The following is a 15,005-nucleotide window of genomic DNA, read 5'->3' as shown; positions in this document are numbered from 1 at the left end:
AAGCTACACAACACATCAAATTATTATAATAAAAATATTGATATATGTAATAAACGCTGCTCAGATACAATACTTGGGAGAATATGGTCTTTCGTGTGTGATAAATGTGTAAATAAATCAATATTTGGCCTTTTGAATAGATTTTCAATTTCCTCAATGCCCATACTTTATATTTAAATATTGTATCTATTTAAGATTACATATAGTTAGTTGGACTTGCTCAGCCAGTGTTATGTTCCTGTGACTAAAATTTTAATGGAAACAAAAAGAAAATAGAAGTATTATTACCTCATAAGAAATAGACATTTTTTTACGATTTAGTTTGATATAAAGTTCAGAAACAAGCAGGTAAACTCTAAAGACTTCAGTTCTTTCCTAAACCACAGATGACCTGAATTATTTATATCCACAGGTGTGCCTCCAATTAAATCTGAACAACCTATCAGAGGCCTGCAAACTCACGACATCGGCGTAATTATCTGGCTGCTCCCAAATTGTTTACAGGCATGGTATGTAAACACCACCATTTTCTCATTAATTTGGTATTTTTGCAAAACAGAAACAGGAACGGTTTAGTCTGATGAAACATACGGTGAGAGTTGAAAGGTTTTTTATTATGTGCATAATGTGTTACACAGAGAACTGCTCGAAAAGCAATAAAGAGCGAGCTGCTTTTCTTTCAAAGCGGCATGCATGCAGCCTCAGACCGTAATCCCAAAATGTTAAATCTGTGCGAGAAGGCGGCTGCTTCCAGCACGCCGGTGCAGAGCGACGGCAGCGGAGGGAAGCCAGCCTGCGACGACCAAATATGGAGGAAACGACAGAGCTCACTCCAGCAGACCGCCCCCCCCCCCCCCCTCCCAGCGTCACACACACCAGTCAGAGACCCCGCAGCCATGTGACCGGCGCGATGACAGCACTGCAGAGTGCGACGCTCTGGCCCATTAACTGGCTTCATACGACGGAGGTATCCGACCCGGAGTCCAACCCGAGCCGGGCTGTCACCAGACACCGAGGCCAGACGCTGGACTCAAACAGATCCGCGTTCTGGAAGCGCAGCAGGTTATCCTTGAAAGTGTTTGTGCAAGCTGGTGAAAACACAGATCCTTCCAGTGCTGCTGAGGCACGAACCGAGACAGAGTCCTGAGCAGCAGCAACCGTCCGGTCCACCGAGGCGTCTGGACCCAACCCACATCGTGACTTTAAAGTGGCAAACTGACCCCAGAGCGCCCGACGTAAACGGGACGTATTTCTGCGTTGAGTGGCAGAAATACGTCGGGAAGCAAAGCGGTGTGTGTTCACGATACAAGAGTTCTGTTCTAAAAAAAGAGCTCAAAATTGTTGCTCCAATCAGTAACGTTTTAACCGTAATTAGAACAATCGTGCAAGCCCAACCTGGGCGCTTAGAAGACAAACTTGTATAATCCTAGTTTGTTTGCTATTTTTTTAGTTTAGCAAACACAGAAGTACTTCTTCTTCTGTGTTTTAGGGGAATTTGATACCTGCACATGTCATAGTGGTTCTACTCTGAATAAAGCCAGGTGCATAAACATGCACATCATCATCAGATTAATGATCGTGTCCCCTTATAAAAAAAGGGCACAATTCAATTATTTAATCCGAATACATTTTAATCCGACCGTGGAATTTTATGTAACAGATATTGAGACTAAAACAACTCTTCTAGGCCAAAAAAGGAAACAATCAACCAGAAAAATTGGAAACTTGATGTCTGTTTTATAATGAAAGAATCACGAAAGACACAGAAGACAAAGAAGTGGTATTTATGTTTTGGATCTGGTTACTGTGTTAAAACGTATTGAGCAGATTGAATAAAAAAAAGGAACAACAATTCTATTTTAAAGTTTATTATTAAAGATTAAAAATTAAAGTAAAATTAAAGAAAATTTGGTGCCCCGGGTGCTTTAGTGACTCCTGTGGCTTAAGGCATACACCAAATTAAATCTGCAGCTTAAGGTTAACTGTGATCCAATTCTTTGCCAACAGTGCAATTATCTCATAATTGCAGTACATGGAAAAACAATATAAAAAATGACAAATCTTGGAGAGAATTCAACCCACAAAGTATTAATAGCAAATATCAACAAGCAAAAGAGAAATCGCTTGTATGTTGAATTCTGTGCTTGCAGATTTTTCAAATGGTTTTCGCATTCCTTTTATAAATAATCTGAAAAGTGTGGAGTGCACACGTATTATTATCTCCCCTGAGGCGTTCAGAACCACCATTACCTGCAGTTAAAGCAGCAAGTCTTTGTGTTACTAGCTTTCAGTCTCTTTCACACATCTTGGATTAGTAAATTCCCAGCCCGGCGTGTCGGTTTAGGCGGAAGTCAACCTGGGTCCTCTGAAGGCGATTGGTTGCACTGTATTTAATATTGAGGCATCAGAGACAGGAGGGCTGGATCGTAAAATGTTGTGGAACTAAAGCTACGAAGCATTTTATTTCCACTTATGTGGTCGTAGCGTTAAAGAATATGAAAGGGCCTAACAGGTATTAGGAGACTATACCCGACTCACAGACGGTGCTTGGACGATATAGGGAAAAAAAGCATATCGATAAAATAGAAATCAGATTGATCGATAGAAAATCATCATTTAAACATTTTAAATGCCACCCTGAACATTTTATGCTGTTGCTATTTTTAGACAAAGAACACAAACACTGAATTCAAACTCAACTTTATTCTACCAACTTTTTACCAAAACTGCAAGTTTTTTAAAAAGAAAAAGAACGCATGCTCTCTAAACGCTTTGAAGGGGGCGGAGCGTTCCTGGGTCTGCGTTGTGATTGGTTGAGAGGATGTGATGACTGTAGTATTAACCTACATAATAGGCTAGAATGTAAAAGTAAGGAAAACTGTTCCATTGAGCTTTTATTGACTCTTTTTCCCCAATCACTCGATATAAATTGTTACTGAATTATCAGCCAGCCCTAATCGCACCTGGAAGTCAGACTGAGCGCCCAACTCAGCAAAGAACAAGCCGGTACCGCAAACTAAGGCTGGACGATAATTCAATAACGATATATATGGATCGATAGATGTATATCAATGATAGAAAAAAAAAAAAGTCAATAAAAAGTTCTGTTTTCCTTCCTTTCTCATTCTAGCCTATCATGTAGTTTAATATTAATCATTACAGCTTCCCAACCAATCACAAACACCGATTCAGGTCTGCTCTGTCACCAAACTCCGCCCCCTTCAAAGAGTTCAGAGTGCACGCGTTTTTTTTGGGTTTTTTTAAACTTGCAGCTTTGGCAAAAAGTTGGTAGAACAACGGGTTGAGTTTGAATTCAGTGTTTGTGTGTTCTGTATCTAAAAAATAATTTGCTAAACAACTGCATTAAATGGCCAGGGCTGCTCTTAAAACATGTTTTGAATTTGTTGATAAACGATATCGATCAATATGATTTTTAATTTATCGATATGCTTTTTCCCCCCCATATCGTCCAGCCCTACCGCAAACCCATCAATAAGCAGGTCAACATAATTATGTCACCTGAGAAATTGGTAAAAACGTTTGTTTCCTTAAAGCAAAGACACCCGACCCAACCCCAGCTCGTAATATCTGCCGGCATGTTTGCAGTTGGGATCGTGGACAGGAGACACGCCGCGGACACAAACAGTCCACACCCGAACCCCCGCCATTATCTCCACGTCCAGACTCAAGTCTCAGAGCGATAAACGTAACGAGAGTCGGACGACTGAGGACACGGACTCCTCTGAAACAGCTGACAGTGTCATGAGTGGGTGTGGGGGTGTGTAAGGGTGTGTGTGTGGGGGGGAGTGGGGGGATTAGGAGCTAAAAGCCTTTTAAGCTCTGCTAACCTTTGATATTCCACTAAATTTAAAGCTTTAATCTCGTATGAATCCAGAAAATCAACTCATTGTTATCCCAGGGTATATTTTTATTCATATTCTCTTTTTGTTGTTGTTGGTTTACAAATAATTCTCATTGACTGGTATTAGGGCAGGTCGATAAAACAGATTTTATCAATTAAGTCGAATTTGCAACTCCTGAAGATTTAATTTTGGGGAAAAAAACTCATTTTGTTTTTGCCAATGCACTTTTCTGAGCTTCCATAAAAGTAAAAATCAGTCCCAAAAGGGGAAATTGTTTTGGTAACAGCGTGCAATGTTGAATATATACACGTTTAAGAAAACACACAGTCAAAATACTGCAAAGAGGAAGCGTTTTTACCCTAAGATGGGGCATTTTAATTTATTCATTTACTTTTTATTTTTAGGTTGGTGTGAAGTCACACAAGTGAAGCCTGTTCTTAGATGCGTAATACAACTAACAAACATTCTGTGTTATATTTTCATTATTTACTACAGAGGGGCCGGCCATCTTGTTTTTAAACTCGTAATAAGTTGCATTTTGAATTCAGGGCAGCTCCCAGATGGGATTATTGAAATAAAAGTTAATTTAAAAAAAAAAGCTTCAATTGGCTATCATGAAACAAAAATTAACAATGTCGATTAATCGAATTTGGTTAATTTTTGTTTTCTTTTTTTTTTTTTATCATTGGAGCTAAGGGGGCAGGGGGGTTGCAAATGTCCCAACACCCCCTGCTGCTTTGTCTATACCTGCAGTCAATAGTATGATAAATACTATTAATAAACTCCAAAAACAACAAGCACAAAGCATGAAATAACTGAAGTTCAACTTTAATATTTATATAACTTGATATTACTTTTGCCATACAACATTCATAGCTAGTTAAAAGTTGACTACAAGTCATTGGTATTGTTGCTAATATATAGTTAGTGTGGCAATGCTGAAACAGTTTAGTTGTTATAAACTATTCTTGTGTTATAAATTAACCCATGTTATAAATTCTAAAAAGGGATTTGGGGAAATTGTCAGAGGCAGCTTTAATTAATTAAAACAAAATAAGTTTAACTTTTGACCCATTTTGTTGTGATGGGGGGAAGTTTTAACCTTCTTTAAAGGGGCGTAACAGAAAACATTTGAGAATTACTGCCTTAATACAACATTTTTAATCTCAATGCATTTTCTAATATGTAGGGCATGTAGATATCTAAAATAAATTAAAACAATACTGGGAAATATCAATCAAATAATACCAACTGAAGCAAATAGTTTTAACCTTTCTGTAAAGCACAATTTTACATAATGTAATTTCTTTGAAATGAAATTTCTCGAGGGGATTAAACGAGGACAATGAAAAATATCCCGTCTCCTAAAATGGCAAAATAAATTACAGACAGGCTTAATAAATTAAGGGGAACCTGACAGGAGCATCGTTCCTCAACATTTTGAAGGTTTGCTCCGTTTAAACTCCAGACGTTTGGGTTGGTGTGCTCCAGACACCGCGGTGAGAATAAAGGAGCTTTCTGACGCCTTTAGGAAGAGGACTGGAGCAGCTCATGGTTCTGATACAAGACTGAAGGAAGACAACCAGAAGGTCCACTGTAAAGAAACCAGTTTACCAGCGGAGGTCCAACCAGGTTCAGAGGTTCAAGCTCAGAGCAGACTGCAAGATGCCAAAGCTTTTAGAAACTTTCATAAGGAGGACACACCTGATCCTGCACAACTTCAAACCGTGGGTGAGAACAGTTTAGTTTGAACTGTAAGCCACACCCCAACTGTATTTTACCAACAAGAACCCCCCCCCCCCCCCCCCCCTCTTAATAGACCCCTTGCAACCACGTGACTCCGTTACCCAGAACCCTTTGCGTGGCGGCCATATTGGTTGGCACGCCATTTGACGAAATGACGAGTTCTCCAGGTATTTTTCTTCTTTAGATAACGTATCACAAGATCGTTTTAAGAGTAAATTGATGGTTGATGGTATCAGATTGCCAGATCCACACAGCAAAAGCCTGAAGGGACGGAGCGAGTCTGTGAAATGCTGGCCAAGGGTTCTTTACCGCGACATATGCAGCTGCCTTATAAACACGCAGGCCAGTATGGACAAGAGAGCACGAAAGCCATGAAACCACTGGACGGCTACAATTATTTTATATCAGGGAAAAAGGCTCCAGCAACGCCCACGACGCCATGAGGGATTAAGCGGTCAGAAAATGGATGGATGTTGTTCACACATGTTTGTGCAACAGCAGAAAGCAGAGAGGAAGACCCGCCCGGTAGGTTAAAAAAACATCACTCACTACGGATTATTTTGGTGTTTTTGTCTTGTTAAAATGGGTGGGGGTGTCGGCGACGTTGCAGCGTAAACACAGACGTACTAGCCCCGTGAACGGGCGGAGGGGAGGTGGTGATCGTTACACTGACCGAAGAGCCTCCGCTGTCTGGAGCAGCAGGAAGTGGATGCTGCTCCAGACGGCGGCGGAGACAGCAGACAGCGGCGGCTCTACACGGGCCGGAGAGCTGCCTCCGCGGCTGCTGCCTCCGCCTCCGCTTTCTCCGCTGCCGCTGTCTGCTGCTTAAGACAGCGGTGGCTGTCTATTGCTACACGGGCCGGAGAGCCGCCGCTGTCTGAAGCAGCAACAGCTACACGGGCCGGAGAAGCCGCTGTTGCTGCTTCAGACAGCGGCGGAGGGGAGGTAGCTATCGCTACACGGGGCGCTTCTCCGGCCTGTGTAGCGATAGCTACCTCCCCTCCGCCGCTATTTAAGTAGAACAATGACTAGAGCAGAATTAAGTTGTATTTACCGGAGATGAAGTGTAGACTGCAAATTCTCTCGTAGTATGTTGGCTCCCCCAGTCCATTGGGAGGGTCTGCCTGCACTCTTTTCATTGAAAATATCCAATTCTTTCTTCTTTCCTCATCCTTCGGTAAACGACAGAAACGTACATCCAACGATTTGGAATGCCTCTGTGTGCAACCGGGAGCGCAACAAGTCGTAGGCATTGCTTAGATTCCAAAAATAAACTAACTAAAAGTACACTCTAAATGACCCGTTTTGTCATGTAGTAGATGGGCTGTCAGGCTAGCCTGCCCACCAAGATGGAGGCGCGCACCCCCGATCACGTGACTGTGACGTCAGATGCAAGGGGTCTATTCAGGTATAGTTCCTTTAACAAGGAGGAAACCACGAAGGCCAGACTGATCTCCAGAAAGAACAGACTAGTTCTGGATGATATAGAAATAAAATCAATATAGATATGAATAAAATAGAAATAGTGATTGTTCTGCCTTCAGTAACATGTGTTTCAGAGAGAAGGTTAAACGGTTCATATCAGGTTCATGGTTTTCTTTTGCAACAAAACAAAAAGATTCTCTTCCAACTTCATTCTCAAAAGAGAAAATATATATTTTTTCCTATTTTTTCTGCAGACATTTTAGTTACTGCTTCTAATCTTTGAGTCATTTCTCTTGCTCCCTTATTCAGGGGTCGCTGCAGCAAGTCGTTACAACTTCCCCACAGACTTGGCAAAGTTTTTACACCAGATGTCCGTCCTGACGCAACCAGACTTGCATTCATATAGATTCAAAAACGATGATATTTATAACAAAGGATGAAAAATGTGTTCATTTGACATAAAGTTAAGGTGAACTCTGACTCTTCTAGTTCAAAGGTCAGTACTGGTAGCCCTTCGTGTGACAGAGCACCAATGAAGTAGCTCTCAGTTTCAAAAAAGGTTGGTGACCCCTGGTTTAAACGCATGAATGTTGAGTCAAAATGTTCGGCTCGTCACTTAAAAGGGGAAACGCCTTTATCGTGCCACCATGGGGGAAATTTGGGTGTGAGACAGGGTTACCCAGTTACACACCAGATTAAGTGATAATTTAAAGTTAACTTGTAAAGCCAAAGAGAATAAACTTATCAGAAAGGGGGGAAAAAACACTGTGCATTTAATTAATCCAGCATATTTAGATGAAAATTCATACATTGCTTAAAAAAAAATGCAATATTAAACTTACACGATGGGGAAAAAGCAGTCGATTCACAGAACGATGTGAGAAAAATTACTGTATAAGCAAAGACCTCAGAGAAGGTAAAACATGTAAATGGGCATCAGTACCTGAGCGACGGTGTAAATGATTCTTGATCAGATCAAGAAATTATCAAAGTCTTTAATATTCCACAAAATATTTCCGAAATGCTGTCTAATTTTGGCACGTCTCAATGTAGCATTTAAATGACGCTGTTACTCTTTGACAGATTAATCTGGTTGACGATACTTGAGTTACTGATCAGTGTGACAATATATCCTGGATTATCTTTAACCCCAGAGGATCCCTAACAAACACTGAAAAATATACTTAAACTAGCCAAAAGGCATGTCAATCAATAGCTTTATTTGTAGGATAATCTTTTTTTTTTTTAAAGGGTAAGGGACATACATTTTAATCCATAAATGAGATTCTGTAATCCATTCATTTTCTGTTAATATTTTAAAATTCCTGCCTCCAACAAACAGCCTGTGGCATTTTACTCTTCCCCATGGTCACCGTTTGTTACATTTAATACACGGATTAAAATAATAGTCAAAGAGGTGTGTTTGATTCTTATTGATAAAGAAAATCAGATGTCAGACATAAAAAGAAGAATCAATTTTACCTGGAAACACCTGAGCATCGCATTTCTGTAATTAATGTCACAGTTTCACTTTCCCTTTTTGGATAAATTACAGATTACATGTGCTACTAAAGAGTTTGAACTGCTCACATGGCACACACTAAGCCTTGAAAGCAGCCAAGTTTTGGCATTAAAAGGAAGCAAACAAAAGCTTTGGAAACACCACTGGGCTAAGAGACCAGGCTGGCATCTGCATATCAACAACTTGGGGCTATTGAACGCAGCAGAAACTAAAGCCACGCCGCTGCCTGTTCAGTTCTCCCTCTGACTTTGAGCCAGATTCAGACACTTTAGGAGCTCATTCACTCTGATCCTGGAAACGGGCTGCGGCCCGAAACCTGCTGAACAGAAATAAAGAAATTCACACTGACCACCACTGCAAACAGATCAGCTGGCTCACAGGAACCACAAAGCAGGCCGGGTTTGGTCCCAGCTCAGGCTGAAAGCAGAGCAGGCGGCGTCCAAGAAAGCAACTCATGGCTGAAAACGCATCAAATCATGATGTTGCTACAATAACTTCACCAAAGCAGCAGAGTAGGGCTGGGCGATAAATCGATTTAATCGATTAATTTGAATTTACAATTCTTTAAGATTTCATTTTTAGAAAATCTGGATTTTATTTAGCCAATACACTCATTGGGTTTCCATGAAGAGAACAGCATGTGATGCTGGATATATGTTTAGGCAAATGTATTGTCAAAATATTGTTAAGTAGAAACTTTTTTTTACCATAATACGAGGTACTTCATTTACTTATTTACTTTTTTTTTTTTTAACTTAGTTTGAAGTTCACAAGTGCAGTGAAGCCTGTTCTTAGCTCAATGTGTAATACCACTAGCAGCAAATGTTTTGTTATATTTTCATTGTTTATAATGGCATGGCTGCCATCTTGTTTTACAAGCATGTTTCACAGCTTGTTTTTAATTGCTCTTTGAATTCAGGTCAACTCCCTGATGAAATACTTGACATAAAAGCAAGGTTTTAAAATAATTTATTTAATTTCTTTTTATGAAACAAAAAGGAGGGAAAAAAATCGATTAATCGGATTTGGTATGATAAAATCGGAGATTTATTTTTTAATCCATATCGCCCAGCCCTACAGCAGAGTCTGAGGTTTAAACCCATCTAGTCAGATATAGAACTGATAAATGTTAAAAGAACACCCCCCTCCCTCATAAACAACTTCTTTAAAAACTCCTGCAAGCTTTTCAAGTCTGAATATGTAACTGTAGCGATGGTTCGTGCTCAAAAAACAGCCTCCATACATACATAGCCGTCCACTTTCTATATCCGTTTATTCCTCCCCAGGTGGGGGGGCTGGCGCCGGTCTCCAGCGGCGCCGGAAAGGTCGCCGGTCCATCACAGAGCAACACTTATTAGTCACATTAGTCCGAGAGAACAAAACTATTCACTGCCTGAAAGATTTCTTCAGAGTTTTTCCTTTTATTTTGTTTTTAATCCACACTTAAAAGTTTCAGGTGGAAAAAAAAGTTTAATGCAAAATAACGAGTAAACATAAAATGCCCTTTTTTCCAAATGGCCAATTTAATTTACTAAGCAAAAAATAAATAAAAAAAGCTTTCCAAATCAACCTGCCTAGTGTGGAAAAAGTAATTTACTCTACATGAGAGTTTGAAGGCCAAGGCCACTGTGGATTTGTTTTAATAAGACAAGAAGAAAAAAACAAAAGCAGATTTCAAATTTGGCAAAAAACACCTTTTAAAGATCTCCAACACTTTTGGGAAATTACTCCACGGACTGACACGGCTTATTAGAAGACGTGCGTCCTGTGACATCTGACCAAAAACTGATGTAGCAGAAAAAACAGAAAAAGATCATAGTTAAAGTCAGCAATGCTGGTTTGTAGCGTGATGGTCTGAGGCTAGTTTGATTCTTAAGCAGGACAATGATCCAAGTCACATTAACCCACTACGTTTCTATATAACTCAGAGAGAGAAAAATAAATAAATAAATAAATAAATGAAGGTTCTGGGGTGGCCTAGTCAAAGTTCAGAAGCTATTCCATGCAACAGGCAGTTCATGCTCGAACACTCTCGATGTGGCTGAAGAGGGGTCCCTAAATTCTCACCAATGATGTAAAAGACTTAATACCAGTTAATGCCAATCCATAATAGTGGCATTGTTGGTACAACCAGTCATTAGTTTTAAGGGGCAGTCACTTTCTGTTACATGGCTGGTTTAGAGTTTTTCCCCTTAGAAAGTGAAATATCCACCGCAAACTGCTCTGAACTTACTGAGGCTAGAACAGCTTTGACTCTAAATTTTGCTAAATCCGAAACATTTAAGTGACTATAAAGCACGTGCGAAAGCTTAAGACTGAAACGGCACTGCTCCCTTGGTTCTCAAACATTCGTGATTTCAATCCAAGGTATGTGATACTTTTCATCACTTTAAATGTTCTAATCGGTCCAGACATACAACGCTTATCAAAACTTTGCTAATGTTCCATTCACTAGAAAAGACTCAGACTGAAATGTAAACTAATGTTTTCTTCCTAAAATACCAAAATTACAGTTGGGATAATCTTTAAGACAAATCAAAGCATTTTTCAAATCCAAGACCTTTATAACCATCACTGCTCCCAACAAATTCAATAGGTGTTTGTATCCCGGCAGCCCCCCCTCCCTTTCATTTATAGTTAAACATAATTTGTTATTTGTGTCCCACCTATACATGCACCTTTTCTATATTTGTAAATAGCCCCAATCAGTATTACATTTCTTCGATCCAAATATGCCATTTTAATCATTGCGCAATAGTCATTTTTAAAAACCTGCCCTTACTACCCTTATTTTTGCCCTTTACCTTTGTGTGCGTCTGCATGCATCCATTGTGCTGCTGTTACGCCTGAATCTCCCCACTGTGGAACTATAAAGGATATTAATATTTAAATCATTTCCAGGAACTCTCCACCTCCTGTGAGACCCTGCAATCATGACTTAGCTTCTCCGCTAGCATGCTAACAGCGGCTAGCTAGGCTGGGGGGGGGGGCAGCCATACGTGAGCGCATGTCTGGCTCTGACAGCGAACACAACGCATGACAACCGACTTCCTGGTCGCCCATCGCCCAGGCTGGCTCACCTTGGGGCGCACATGAGCTGACATTTAACCACATACTTGCGTGTAAACCGCCAGCTAGCTTAGCCTGTTAGCTTAGCTTGTTAGCTTAGCCTGTTAGCAGCCATGCCTTTTCTCTCAGGGGGAACACGTGGAGTGAACACGTGACGTCTCACAACAGACCTGCTCCTTTTTTTTTAGCGATTAAACGAGCAGATGCTTTCGCGACGTTTAAGCACGGGGTGCCTACCCTGACGTGGCTGCGATTGAACGCGGACAGGAGACACAGCGGAGCCGGGCTGACGGGAATGGCTCGGGAGACAGACTAGGCCAAAGGGGGAGTGTGTGTGTGTGTGTGTGTGTGTGTGCTATTGTTAGCCCTGGCTAAGCTGCTACACAGCCAGACACGGCTCGTGTTTTATCCTGGTTTAACCAACGCCGTGCGCGCAGACGTGCCAGGTTCTCCCGCAAGACAAACACGTAAACTAAAGTAAAGACCGGTTTAAATATTTTAAAGCCAAGCCTCGGATAAAGTGTACGAGAGTTGCGCGTCAGATCAGACTGCAGAACCCGGCGTGTGCAGTGGGCTTCCAAGCCTGAGAGAAAGTTTGCAACCAGACCTGCAATGATGACGCTGCAAAAAAAAAAAAGCTAAAAATAAAGAGCTTTATAAAATGTGGGATCAAACTTGTCACAAGCCGGCTTCTTGTTTTTTTTTTTGTTCCTCCCTAAATAAACAACAACACAAAGGCAGTTCCAAAGCCAGACCGCTAAATTACACCTTCTCAAGACATCATGTCAGGGGGGTTATTAAGAGAATATAAATCACAAACACCACTATAAACTATTTACATGAAAACAACGACAGCTGGAGCATTTTAAAGTCTTTTTTTTTTTAAAAGGGTGTGACCACTTTACGGGTGAGAGCCACCCATGATGGACCCTAATAATAGCCCTTTGCTGTGAGGGGTAGTGGGGGGGCTTTAACTCCAAATATAACCCGCCTGACAGCTCCGTCCATCCAGGCGGGTTCTCTGGAATATTAAAACAGAAACATGCAGTGAAGGAGGGTGTCTGCATACCGGTGTGCGCCTGTCCGTTCACGCTGACCACGGTCACCGCGTTCATTTTCCTGGTCCACGGGTTCACCTTGGGCGGGGGAGCCTCGGTAAACTCCTTCCTCCCCCCGCTGCCGCCGCCACCACCGCCGCCGCCTTTAACTCCCTCCTCGCCCGGCTTGTCGCCGCTGTCACAGCCCTCCTCGTCCTGCTGGAGCTCCGCTGCCCGTTTGGAGGACTGCTCCTCGTCGCCGGTGGTCCCTCCCAGTCCGGCGCCGCTGTCGTCGACACCTCGCTGCCGCTTGGCCCGCTGCTGCTGCTGCTCCTCCTCCTCCTCTCCCACCTCCACCGGCTCGCCGCGGATCACTTGGCCGTGCTCCTCCGCCTTGGCAAGCGGGTTTCCGGGCAGGAGAGCCTCCACCTGCGTGGCCATTTCCCCACCACCGTCTTTCCTCCAACCCCCCCTTCTCAGGATTTAACAGTCCCTTCCTTCCCCCCCCCCCTCCTCCTCCTCCTCTCTTCTCTTACTCGTCCGAATCCGCCTTCAATTTCAAGGGAAGTGTGAAGTTGCTCCACGGGGCCTGCCACTCCACGGTCGCTCCGAGACCCGAATAGGTTCGGCCCGGGTTGCGGAGCGGTCAGCACCGAGGAAAAAACCACGCGAAGAAACGTATTCAACGGCCTCTCAGGATTACAACCTTATCAGCACCACTAGCAGCAATATGGATGATCCCCACCACGCGACAGACGGGTGCGCGCACGTACTATGTAGAGGAGGAGTAGCCACGTAAACGTAAGGGAGCGCGCATAAAGGGGTCAGGTCGCGATGGTGCATTTAGGGGCTGTCTGAAACGAACTGTCTGTTCGTTCTCCACATTTGTGTTGCGTTTAATTATGAATCCAAAAGGGAAATGTGTATTTGTTGCATATTTTGCTCTTTTTTCCGATAAGCCTTTAATTGTGCTTTGTGGAACCTGCTGTAACACTTAATTCTGAGTTTATTATAAAGTTTACTTACTCTATAATATATTGTCATATTTATCTTTATTCTTTATTTCCCATATACATATTTTTGCTTTCTACTTTATATCATGCAATATATAATAATATAATATATTTTTTTAAATTATCTGTATATGTTGCATGTTCTGCACCACAACATTCTCGTTCTGAACCTCTCACTGCAACACAGTACGCTCTTTTTTTTTTTTTTTGTGCCCATTCTATGCTAAATAGCTCAAGCTCAGTCAAAATGTTTGTAAATATATATTTCTTTTTCAAGTGCCAGCCGGGGTCTGAATCGGATTTGGGCCTAGACTTTGGCTGGTTTTTATTCAAACCAATTAGGCGTAGCCATGTCCTTTATCTCCATCCATCTTCTATCAAGTCTAAGCAGTTCCTCTGTCCCTGCTGAAGAAATGCATCCCCTCAGCCTGATGCTGCCACCTTTGTGTTTCACTACGGGGACGTGATCAATGTTACCTTTCAGTCACATATTGCATTTTTTTCATGCAGATAAAGTTACATTTTGGTCTCATCAAACCAGAACATCTTCTTCCGCACGTTTCTGTTGTCCCTTAGATAGCTTGTTTCAATCTTTTAAAAAGATCTCTTATGTTTAACGTCTTTCTTTGTACCACCCTTATTTAAAATGCAGATTTGTTGAGTATGTGGATCGTAGGTTACTTAACAGATTCTGCCATTTGAGTCATGGATCTCTGCAGCTCCTGCAGTCACCATAGACCTCTGCTTTTCCAACTACTGTTTTTTTTGCCTGGCCTCAGGGGTCACCAACATGGTGCCCGTGGGCACCAAGTATCCCCCGAGGACCACATGTGATGCCCATTTGCCTGTTCTAAAAAAAAAAAAAAAGCACAATCTACCAATGTGCTGCATCTAAAACATTATTTTATATCGTTACTCTTCCTGTTCATTCACACTTGCATTTATGTACATTTAAACACAACAATATCTGTGACCAAGCATGAAAAATATGTTTATTTTACATAAAGTTAAGGTAAACTCTGACCCAAAGGTCAGTACTGGTAGACCTTCGTATGACACGACACCAATGAAGCACCTCTCAATTTCAAAAATGCAAATGACTGCTGGTTTAGATGAACGATCATTTCTTTATTCTTTATTTCTTTCTACGTTTCAGTTCTACATTGTGCCATATTCTATTTTTGTATGCCGTCTTCCTTAATCTTCATAACGCCATTTGATCAAGCACACTAATACCTAAAAACAATTTATAGAGACCAGTGACAGCCATGTTGTTGAACATACAAAGTCCATGCAGAAAGCCGGGATTTGAACACAGGTCCTTCTTGTT

At 41.7% G+C, this 15,005-nt stretch overlaps 1 protein-coding gene across 3 annotated transcripts in view; it reads right to left on the bottom strand.

Moving 5' to 3' along the window:
- The window catches only part of larp1 (La ribonucleoprotein 1, translational regulator), a 68,379-nt gene extending 54,843 nt beyond the window's left edge, over positions 1-13,536 (bottom strand). Inside the window, exon 1 of one of the 3 annotated variants that reach the window (XM_036142843.1) lies at positions 12,695-13,536. In XM_036142843.1, coding sequence (XP_035998736.1) covers positions 12,695-13,103 — 409 coding nt within the window. In that variant the 5' untranslated portion in view covers positions 13,104-13,536. The remainder of the gene's footprint in view (positions 1-12,694) is intronic. The other 2 variants (XM_036142842.1, XM_036142844.1) reach the window with 2 other exon arrangements.
- Between the last annotated feature and the right edge of the window lie 1,469 nt (positions 13,537-15,005).

The sequence above is a fragment of the Fundulus heteroclitus genome, chromosome 11 (genome assembly GCF_011125445.2).
Source record: "Fundulus heteroclitus isolate FHET01 chromosome 11, MU-UCD_Fhet_4.1, whole genome shotgun sequence".
Lineage (NCBI taxonomy): Eukaryota > Metazoa > Chordata > Actinopteri > Cyprinodontiformes > Fundulidae > Fundulus > Fundulus heteroclitus.
Note: the sequence above shows the minus strand (reverse complement) of the source record. Positions and strands in the feature narration are given on the sequence as shown.